The sequence below is a fragment of the Pinus tabuliformis genome, chromosome Q, assembly GCF_031772625.1.
Source record: "Pinus tabuliformis cultivar Carrire ecotype Pingquan chromosome Q, CPIR1, whole genome shotgun sequence".
NCBI classification, from domain to species: Eukaryota; Viridiplantae; Streptophyta; class Pinopsida; order Pinales; family Pinaceae; genus Pinus; species Pinus tabuliformis.
This window is the reverse complement of record NC_142296.1, coordinates 647,724,802-647,736,192: the sequence shown is the minus strand read 5'-3', so window position 1 is coordinate 647,736,192 and position 11,391 is coordinate 647,724,802. Positions and strand designations below refer to the sequence as shown.

The following is an 11,391-nucleotide window of genomic DNA, read 5'->3' as shown; positions in this document are numbered from 1 at the left end:
CGCGTGCCCGCCCGCGCCCGTGCACGATTGCCCGCCCGGCGCCCGTCGCACCCGCAACCGGAGGTCCTTATAGGTTGATTTGAAACGCGTCGACAAATGGTTTCTCATGTGATTTTCAGGGAAAAATCTATCATAAACTTGTTATGGATCACAGAAGCCTCAACTCTACTACATTTAATACTATTTTTTTAATCCATTTATATCTTTTACATCTAATAACATTTAAAGGTATAAACCTACCCTATTTAAGAGTTGAGATCTATCTTTTACATCTGATAACATTTAAAACTATCATATTTAAGAGGTAAGATAGTTTTGAATATCTCGTTTTTTTAATAAGATAGTACTATACATGTCGTTTTATAGTAAAACCATGATCTAAATATATTATTTTAATATTTTAATTGGTTAGTTTTTAATATCTTTTATTTTGTCTCGATGAAATTGATATAAAGGAAATTAACAAATATCCTTATCATTATTTATTAACAAAAGAAATTAACAAATATCCTTATCATTATTTATTAACAAAAGAAATTAAGAAATATTGTTATATTATATTTTATAATTTTATTTTTTTTATACCGAGAAAATTAAATTTATGGTTTCGAAATACTTTAGATGATTTTAATTTTTTCTCTTTATCTCTTTATAACCTATTCTATTTTAATTCCACATGGTTCCACATCAAGACACTTCGCTTTTTCTCTTGGACATAAACACACAAGCCTGTGATACTTGAAGCAAGTTGACATGAATTTGGAAGCTGCGTCCTCGCTCATAGGACCACAGGCTTATGACTCGTTAACTAGAGAAAAATAGTTAACCCAACGCAAGGGTTAAGTTAGGTTAAAAGGGAATCTACTAAGACTGTAAACTACCTTTAAGCTATCAAATGCGTACGATCTAATATTCTGCAAGTATTTAGTACGTGAAGTCCTCTTAGTCTTCTTGCAGTGTGTTTTTCTTTCATCAAACCCTAAGGCCGGGGGTTACGGAACCTACCTTCTCTCGCACATCTGTGAGCGAGGAAACGGATCCATACAGCCCGCGGCGGCTCCAGTAACACCCCGATTTGGCTGTCTTTCTGCGAGATCGATCCAGCGACCTGAAATTCGACGAATTTCGCACAACGGCTGTGAAAGAACACGCATTCGGACTTTTGTTCCGCTAAAATTTACGCCACAGAATGGCCGTTTTGGCGGCTTTTCGCATTCGGTGCCATGCAGGCCAGCAAAACCTTCGATAGTGCGGTAAAAATATGATTATGTTGTCGGGATCCTTCATTGCTGTTTTGTGCAAAAATTTGGCGGAGCTTTCGGCTGGATCGAGGTTATTGGAGTCAAATTCTGGGATATTTGCTGAATATCAGACTGGAAAAAGCAGGGATCGGGAAATGAAAGGAGTCTGTAAGATTTTCAGAGTAGTCGCTGGAAATTTGTGATATTCGTCGTTCATCTTCCGTCCTATCAAGGCTTTCTGACGTGGCATGGAGACTTTGGAACTCTTTCTGTCCCGTGAATGACCTTGCATATTTTATTGGGCCGAAAAATAATTTCTTGGCAGGCTTTGATTCGACAAAGCAGAGAAGCTCCCGCTGGCTCATTGGGAATCGAACTCGACATCGATTGTAGACGTTCGATTATATTTTCACGATTCTTGTGCAATTTTTTGGGTATTTAAGAACTTTCCCTTTCCGTTGCGTTTTCTTTACGTTCGCATGGAAATATATTTAGCCATCTAGCCGTTTCTCTGCCTCATTGAAGGTGTCGCATTTTCAAGGTCTAACTGTTACGAATAAAATCTTTCGCTGTAGCTTCCGAGAACTGAACAGTTGATCGGCCAAAAACACTGAAAATCTTTATTTTCAGGAATTCTATGTCTTTTGTCTTCAAGTTTTCAGTTCAAAAGAGAAATCCTTACGTAGAAATTCTTTCAAAACCTGTCAACTGTGGCTTCTGCAGATTGTGTCCTTCTCTTTAAATATTTGTCGATACGGGATAACTTTTCACGCGACAATACCAGGCAGTTTCCGTTTTGACCTTGACGGGGCATTTGAGAATGCCGGTACGAACTGCAGCAGACACAGCTGGATCCATTACTATTATTTACTGTTCTGGAGGTTTGTCTTGACACGGACTTTGTGCCAGAAGCCTTTCGCCACTAACTCCTCTTTTATCGGGTTCGTCCTCGGCACTGTGTTTGAAGGTTGTAACCCGCGAGGAATTTCATTCGCTGCAAAATGCCCTACTCCGTTTTTAAAGCCAGTGCACGTTTAAATTGGCTCGATAGGCTCCGATCTGCCAAGGGGTTTCCGGTAGAGCCTGGGCTTAAAATTGAAGATTTTCTCAACTCCGATGCATCGCAGGTTCAATCCGCTGCCCTTTCCTGCAGTGTGAAGAAAACTTCCGAGAACTATGAACAAGAGAGACCGGTGCAAGAAACTGTGCCGGACAAATCAACTGATCGCGGCATGGTTACGAAGTCCTCTGCTGTAGAATGTAAAAATGAGTCGACCTCTCCTGACGAAGTAAAAGCGGAGATTAATGTGAAGGGGGAAGAGGAGGGGGATTATTTACATCGCTCTAATAGCAAATCTCTGAACGGCTCTCGTGTAAAAGCTGCTAAAAAGAAGAAGAAAAGTTTGTCTATTGTGAAGGAGGAGGCATCAGAAGACTGGTTCGAGATGACAAATAATTTTCTGGCAGAGCTTTTTGGTATGCGTGATGGGTACATGTTACGGATATTGGATGATAAAAAGAAGCGCAAGAGGAAGCAGGAAAAACCGCGGCTTTGTCCGTCATCTACAAATGTGGATGCAAATTTGACTTCCTCGTCTCCACCATTCAGCGCGGATGATAACAGTGGGGAGAATCGTTCCCCTTCTGTTACTTTGAAATCGTCATCTCCATCAAATAATGACGCCATTTTGACATCTTCGCCCTTGCGTGCTGTTGGCAGTGTGGCGATGGGCGCTGGCAATGCACAGAAGTCGGGTGAGATTGCATGTACTAAAGCTGATGACGCTCCTTTGAAAAGAAAGGGATTCAGAAAGAAGACAAGTGATGTGGATGGCAAGGGGGGAATCGGTAATAAGAAACAAGACTCAGACAGCCATATTTCTTCTTATTCGTGTACCGAGGTCACTCTTATTGACACTAGCATTCCGACCTGGAAAGCCCAAAAGGTTATTTTCAGGAAAGGCACTATTTGGAAAGTCAGAGATAAGAATGCTCCAGGTTCTGGCCTCAAATCTGTTCCAGATGACTGTATTGTAGATGCCAAGAAGAGGAAATCTGCTGGGTGTTTGGATGAACTTCATCATCCCAAAAAGAAAGGACCCAGGAGTTCCGGTTCTCCTAGTTCAAGGGCAGTGGAGGACAAAGGTGCCGAGTGTTCTTCAATCAAGGTTCACACTAGAAAGAAATTACATTCAGATCATGTTTCGTCTTCAAAAGATGTAAGCATCTTCATCAGCTCCATCTTTAGATTATTTACAAGCAATGATACAATCTGTTTCCATTTATTTCTGCCTTTAATTGGGCGTCATTTTTTTTGGCGTGTTCTCTACATGCGTGTTCGCACATTTGTTTTAAGAAACTCAAAAATTTCCACCATCATTTACACAGTCATTTGGATCTTCCATGTTAACATCTATGGACGCTTTGCATGATGTTTTTTCATGACAATCATAATATTGAGACTGATTTTTTTTTTCTGTATTCCCTTCAAGGTATTTTTTAGGGGATTAGGGTGATATTCTCTCGGGTTCACACCATAGTACAAAGTTTCAAATTCCAGCGTTTATTGTGAATCATGTCCAAGGCTTCTTGGTACATGGTTTCTGCCAATTGTAACAGTATCCCTGTATGTAGTGAGAAATAAAAGTAAACTTTATTAACAGGAGACGCTTTAGGATCTATGCGACAGTCGAAATAAAAAACGAATACTGGTGTATATTTCCTTTTCCTCGCAGTTCAACAATAATTCTAAACTATAGAGAAAGAACACTGTTTACACGGTGAGCTAGCTATGATGCTAGGGCATTGGATTCTATATAGAGTTATGGAAATGATGTGCTTTGGGGTTGTCTTTTGGCGGTAGTCAATATGAACACCTAACCGTAAGTGCAAATCAACACAGAACCTGTTTGTGTATGATTGGAGAAAAACAGGGAGCTTGGTTCCCAACAAGCTCGAAATCGAAGTTACTATTTACATGGCCATCTTGGCCATGTTAACAGTATTTTATGTGCAAATTGTTGTTACATACGGATCATAAATATATTCATTGGATGCATGTTAGCTAACAACCAATGAAAGTTTCCCACAAAACTGCCTATCCTGTGTATGGTCATAGTAGAGTGCGAATAATTGTTCAAGGGAATCTTAAACCAGGTTCTCCTGCCCTCAACTACTTTTATCCCTCTCCTGCCTACTTATCTTTTCATTTTGCACTGCTGTGCTTGAACAGATAAAATAGCAATCGAATGAATGTGACTGCAATCACTTCATGGAAGGAAAGGCTTGCGACTTTCAACGGTGGGCGAAAATCAAGATATCACCAAGATACGAATCTATTTTAGTTCAACAACTTGGCTGTTTGCAATTGTGCATTCTGTGTGATGCGGCGTATTAGAGAAGTGTATTTTTGAGTAATTTTTTTAGTGAAAATTACATAAAGATTTATTTATTAACGCTTTTCAAGCTAGTCAATGCGGTGGTTTATTGTGAGATATATTCTTATGCTGCAAATCTTTATGAAATCTTATGAAATGAATCTCAATTTATTAAATAAAACATTAATATAATTTAAAATTATATATTAATGTTTGCAAATAATAAAATAAAAATTCGGGAAATTTGAGAATACGGTCTATAAAAAAAAATATATGATTTAAAATTTTAGGTTAATGTTTGCAAATAATAAAATAAAAATTAGGGAAATTTGAGAATATGGTTTATAAAAAAATATGGAAATATTTAAAATATTAAAATTTTTTTTACCAATCGAATATAAATAATTATAAAAAAATATTCGAAAATAAAATAAAATATATTAAATAAAAACTGAGTTTGCCTGGAGTCTAAAATGCCGAAGGAGTTTGCAAAGTCTCCAATGTAAGACCCGACGATGTTGCCGAGAGAGTGTTCCGTGTTTGTAAGAACCTCATTGTAGGGTTGAAATACTCTTGGAGGGGAAGAATTTGGCGAGAAGTTCGTTCCTCCGGGGCTTGGGTTTGTTATAAAAGGGATTTGTCGTTTGCCAGTGAACTCTACAACTGAATAGATGAGTTGATCACGAGGTTGCATAGATGATGAGGAAAGTTTTGGCTAGCTTGATGGGCGTCTCTCAATGTTCACAGCACTTGTTCGTTGTTTGAACCACCATGCGTTAATATGGGCGAGAAGAAAGCTAAGTGGAGAAAAATGCTAAGTCACATGGTTGGTTTGGGTTAGAGTTTAAGTTCAATAATGATTAAATTTGATTTGATTTTTTTTATAAAAATATAATAAATAAAATTAATCATTAAATTTATCTATATGCATTTTTTATATATATAAATATTAATGTTAAAATAAATATCGATAAATATAAATAATGCTGTAATTAACTTAGAAATTTGTAAATATAAATTATAAACTTCATCGTGATAACCTTAAACTTAGTTAATAATATGAGATTCACCGAATCATAATTTTTTTTAAGACCCGCTAAATTTAAAACCTTAACATTGACACGGGAAGGAAGAAAAAAACACTTAAGTGATTAGCCTACGGGCCACGGCAGAACCCACGACGCTCCTGTGTTCGAATGCCTTTAATAAAGAAGCCAAACAATTTTGGGTGGAATATGGTTAGGAAGAGCACTACGACCTCCAAGTTTTTTTTCGATATGATAGAATCTCCCTAAATGAAATGCTCTTTAATGTGATCTTTTCAGAATTAAAAATATTAACAAATCCCATTCTTAATGAAAATGTACTGATTTTCTTCATAGTAAAGACGAGAACAACTCACTTTAAAAGGGTTTACAGGGAGAGGAAAAAGCCAGGATAGTAATGTCGCTGTAGATAACTTTCATCGAATAAGAAATAAATGATAATTTTTAAAATATTTTGTACAGAAATTTAATTTGAAGTTGAAAAGTTTGGGAAAGTAGTAGGATCATTTGGTTTATATTTAATGAATAATAAAACTGTGGATTACAATAATATTATCACAAAATAAAGCACTTTTCATATAATGAAATATAAAAATTAAAATAACATGCAAAACTCAGACTCAAGACTAATCAAACACTGAAAATGGAAAATTAATGGTGATAGGGGGATTTGAGAGGAATAAAATACTGGTACTCGGGACAAATATCCTTTTCCATAGCCTCACTAATTTTTTCGGAAGGTGGCATGGGGAGGGCCTAAAGAGACCTTGTAAGGTGTTAAAGGCAATAAATTGAGATACTTAATGAACGTAGAAACGATGAATCTTTGGAGTACCGACATCGTTTCCAACGTAACAGGCCCGAGGAAACAATCTCAACATAGGAGTAAAGCGCTGGACAAAACTACGTTCATAGCCTACAGCTGGGTCATGTGAACTGCTGCCTCAACCTGCACTTGACGATGGCAAAATATTTCCAAAGCCATAGGGTAAACTTTTCCTACTATAGCGTAGACAGAAGAAGAATGATCAGTCTGCAGGTCAAATTGATTTTGTAAAACATTGTTAAAGTGCAATGTCAAAGCATTAATCTTTGTCAAAATTTGGCTGGATGGGTTAGGCATCAGCATCCTGTTCCGAGTGGGGTTCCCTGCAAACCAAGAAGTTAGTTGCTGGGTAGTCTGTTGCCGACTTTAAAAAACACAAGGTTCACCCATGTAAAGTTTGGAGTAACAAACATAAGAAATAAAATCATGACTTATTCAACATGATGCCTGCATTACTTTTATTTTGTTTTATTTTTTATTTGAGTATAATTAAGTATATAAGTATAAAGCTTTTCAACAAGAAACAGCAAACCGTAACTTTTTCTAAAGGACAACAATCTGATTTATATAATGGGCTTCTTACAGTTCGTACAGATTAAAATACAGCATAAAGTCCAGTCATGCCAGCCTCAAGTCACTGAAGGCCTCCGCAAATGATCTTGGAATGCGCACATTTTTGTTAGTGATGATGCTCGGGAGCTTGTCCAGGCTCCACCACATGTAAGGCTCTTCCCATAGTCAGTACTGCAGCATTTGCTCCCTCCAAACCTTATACACCATCGGAGATATGCTTGTTTGGCGATCTTTTACTGTTATAAAATGACCTCATCTCTGTATTCAGCATTCAAACTTGGTTAAATGGTCCACAATATCCGTGTTTATCTATAGGGTGGAGGAAGGAACTGTCTATTTATAACACAGATGAGCGATAGTCCTCTAATTTAAATTTTTTTGTGCGCTGTCAAGAGTGTTTGACCAACTCTGTCGCTATCTGAGCAACAATTGAAGGTATCTCTTAAATCATCATTTCAGGATCGCATGTGTGACCCACAAAACTATCCCAATTGAATATGAAGCCTTCACAAACTCTGTATTTTTAGTGAGAAATTGATATGAAAATTGGCTGGTAATAGCCATGAGCCTGGACCAACATAAACAAATATTTGATAGAAAACTCTCATTCGAACCAACTATTGACTTTCATTCACAACTATTTCCTTAGGCTGAAGGTAGACAGCATTTGCATTTCCATCAACTCGGGTGTTCTTCTCCATGTAAACATCCTCGATGTCAATTTCAGAAAAGGGGTTTCCCTACAATTTTGGCTTGTTTGCCAAGGTGTCAATACCCACATGAGCAGTGACGAAATTCTCCTCAATAACTTCAAACACCAACTTCCGATCTCTTTTTATAAGAAGCCTTGGGAATCTCTTTTCCCTTGCAAGCTTTGAACTTAGCTGTGTTCGAGACAAGGTCTAAGCCTTGCATATGACAAAGAAAAAAGACCGTCAGGTTTGGGAAAATTGCCTCCCGTGCCAACAATATTCGAGTTTTTCTTTTTATGCTCCTTTGAAAATAAGCCTTCAAAATCTGGATGAAATATGTTCAGTGAAGGATGAGGACCAGGCATTTGATGCTTTAGTGGAGTAGGCCTTCACGGTGGCCCGCAGCAAGCGAGGCAAATTTTAAGTTGAGAGCATGAGTTGTTTGACAATTCCGAGTACCTATGCTATTGGGAGAAAATAACGGGACTCACAACTTTCAAAAAGAGTCCTAGAGTAGAATGTTTTGGGAACGTTTTTTATATAATACATATTTTAATAATTTGATGCATATATATTTACAGAAAAACATGCAGAATGTTGAATTAGTTCTATGCATGAAAATATAGATTTAACAATTGGATTGATGACTATCATTAAAGTATACAGTAGTATTCAAAACTGGCTGGGTCAAACTGCTCACCAGTCAAACTGGCCAGTTCATTAGGCTTGGGGGTCAACGTGGCCAATTTGGGCCCAGGCAAACTCCGTTTTGGTACCAAGCAAACCATAAACTGGTTGGTTTGGCCATAAAGTGACCTCTTTTTGTCACAAACCTGCCAGGTCATTACCAGTTCAGTTAGATCTCACTTTTGTGGGGGAGTTCGGGACCATTGATGGTGGTTTTTCAGGTGTTATTGGAGGAAATCTAGGGTGATTTTTCTTCCAAAACAGCCCCCCTTGGCCATAAAACCAATCCCCCTTCCTAAAAGAAACCTAACTCAACCCTAGCAATGCTAGAAATCAATGGTAATGTAAAATTCTTAAAGTAAAAGGATGAATTTTCATCCTTTTACTTAAATTTTTAACATTACCATGAAATGAATTAGAGTGTTTGAGAGTGGTTTCAAGCTCATTGGATTTCATATGGAGAAACTGGAATTTGAGATCTCACTTAAAATCCTGTTGATGTTGCTGGACCCGCCAACAAAGGGGATCTCCCCAGTATGAAGTCTCAACTAGACCTCACACTGTTTGGCGTAGGAGTCCCATCTGATACGATGGCCCAATTGCCATTATCTTAGAGATTTGCCTTAGCTCTTGCTGTTCAACACATGAGAGTGTTATGCTTGTATCTTCAAAAAGCGAGGTGAGTATGCCTGGTGAGTGCGTAATGTAACTTGTGCCTGGTTCTCTTACTGTAAAGGGATAGAGTAAAAGTGAGCCTCTAGATGAGAGGTAGTAGTACCACCCAGGGAGAGACACACGCGAACCAACAAGGGTTTGTCTAGCATCCAACGGGGTAGTCCACAGCGGATGCGACAATTGTTAAAACCCAAGTGAAGGGGACAACATGTACACCATGCAACGGAGTAGTCCACACTGATGTGACTGTCATTATAGCCAGAAAACAAAGATGGTCTGTCGAGTATCCCGCGGAGTAGTCCACAAGGATGTGACAGTGGTGATAGCAATACAACACATCTTCAACAATGTAAGTACTAAAATAACCAAAGTAGTTCAACTATCTTAGTACAGGTTAAGCAAAGGTACTAGCCTTAACATGCTTCTGAATTAAGCAAAAGTCCCAAGACACATATGTACACCATACATCACTAGTCCCAGTAGTGGGACATTGAAGCCACTCCTCGCTCCTCAAAGAACAGACTACAGACTCTCAAGGCTATGTGGGAGGAGCCAAGATGAAAAGTCCTTTGCTCATACAATGGGAGGGGTATATATAGCCAAGGGTGATGCTTGAACCTTTTGACTCTTGGACTACCCTCGTGACTATCAACTTCCCATGACTTTTCAACTGACATGGCTCTTCGACTTCTATGTGCGTCCATGAGACGCCAATTTACATTACATTCAGTTAAAACGGATATGGCCCATAATGGTGATGTGGCTGAGACAACTCATCACATAACTCGACATGACACTACTGACATGTACTGACTCACTGTGGTGTCCATGTCAAGCTGCTGCACTGCTGGGTGATGGATGTACTCTTGTTGTGCTTTGTCTTCTCCTCCGCATGGCACAGTGTTGCGGGGTCTTCGATGGTCTTGGTCTTGCTTGATGGTTTAATGCATGTGTTCCTTTTGGTTGTTGCTTGTACGTTTGTCCCACTGCAAGCCAGTCTTCTAGCATGTGCGCTCCTTCATCCCGTTGATCGTCTCGCCATGATATACCAGTGTATCTATTCCTACACTTCACTCATGATGAGACAACATCAAATCCAAAACCTCCTAGTCTAGCATGATGCACTGTTCTCGTGTTTGGGTGACAGGGAGGGAGGACAACTCACTAAGACATCGCAGAGCGCAACTCAGGCTGCAATGAGGCATTTCGAGAGGACAACCTGGACTGTCGGGAATAACTGTGCAATGATCACTGGGAGGCATGATTGCGCAATGAGAGTCACCAATGTTAGCTACAAGGTGGGATCCTGAGGGAGGCAACTTTTATGCAGTTTTCAGAGGGAAGACAGAGCGGGCTGCAGAGGGACTGCTGGTCAGTTCTATGCAATTTCTAGAGGGAAGACAAAGCAGGGTTGCAGGGGGACTCGCTGGACATGACTGCGCAATCTCTGGGAACAGTGCAGGACAGTCAGCAGGGGAATTGCCAGACATGTCTGCGCAATTTCTGGAGACAGGGCAAGGCAAGGCAGCAAGGTATTAGATGACCAACTGGGCATGTCTGCGCAATTTTGGGGGACAATTCAGACCTAGCTCTTAGGGCAGTGCAGACTCCCGACGGGCAAGCAGTAGGGTCGATGACTGTGCTTGAGAAATGTACAGTTTAGTTGGACTGGGAGGCAGTTTCCGCGCCATTCTGGGAGGCAGACAGGCTGCTCACCTCCGGGATTGCTTAGTGTAGCTGACTTGGAGGACAACCTCAAGCACTACGCAGCTCCAAGTAGCAGAGTAGGGTCACTGGGGGCTGAGACTGCACAACGCAGCTCAGTGGGGGTCCGGTGGAAGAGGGTTGTCCGGTCAGGAAAATTTTCAGGAAAATGGCTAAGTGTCGAAAGCAAGCAAACTTGTGCAGACTGACATTGTGAACATACACTTAGCATACTCGACGACGAGACAACATAGACCACCATGACAACAAGACAAAACATGCCCTTAGTGAGACTATCTTGGAGTTGAGAGCGACAAGCGCGACACTTGTGATAGACCTTTGGACGATCGTGATGACACTTGTGCGACAGTGCTTACAACTTTGTGTGTGAGTACGATGGATGTTTACATAGCGAAGACAACCCAAACACACAAAGACAAACCTTCAAACTCACCAGAATTAGATCACAAGCATGACAAAGAAATCAACATGCCGAAAGATGACCGCTGGTCAAACAAGCAAAAAGGTGAAAAGACTTCATAAGAGCTCATGGGGTGAGCTCGAGTGTTT

General features: G+C 39.7%; 1 protein-coding gene across 2 annotated transcripts in view; it reads left to right on the top strand.

Moving 5' to 3' along the window:
* Positions 1-910: 910 nt before the first annotated feature.
* LOC149221171 (fantom protein) overlaps positions 911-11,391 on the top strand; it is a 77,460-nt gene continuing 66,979 nt past the window's right edge. For both annotated transcript variants that reach the window (XM_089385018.1, XM_089385017.1), the window contains exons 1-2: positions 911-1,675; positions 1,965-3,460. In XM_089385018.1, the coding sequence (XP_089241144.1) occupies positions 2,243-3,460 (1,218 nt within the window). In that variant the 5' untranslated portion in view covers positions 911-1,675; positions 1,965-2,242. The remainder of the gene's footprint in view (positions 1,676-1,964; positions 3,461-11,391) is intronic.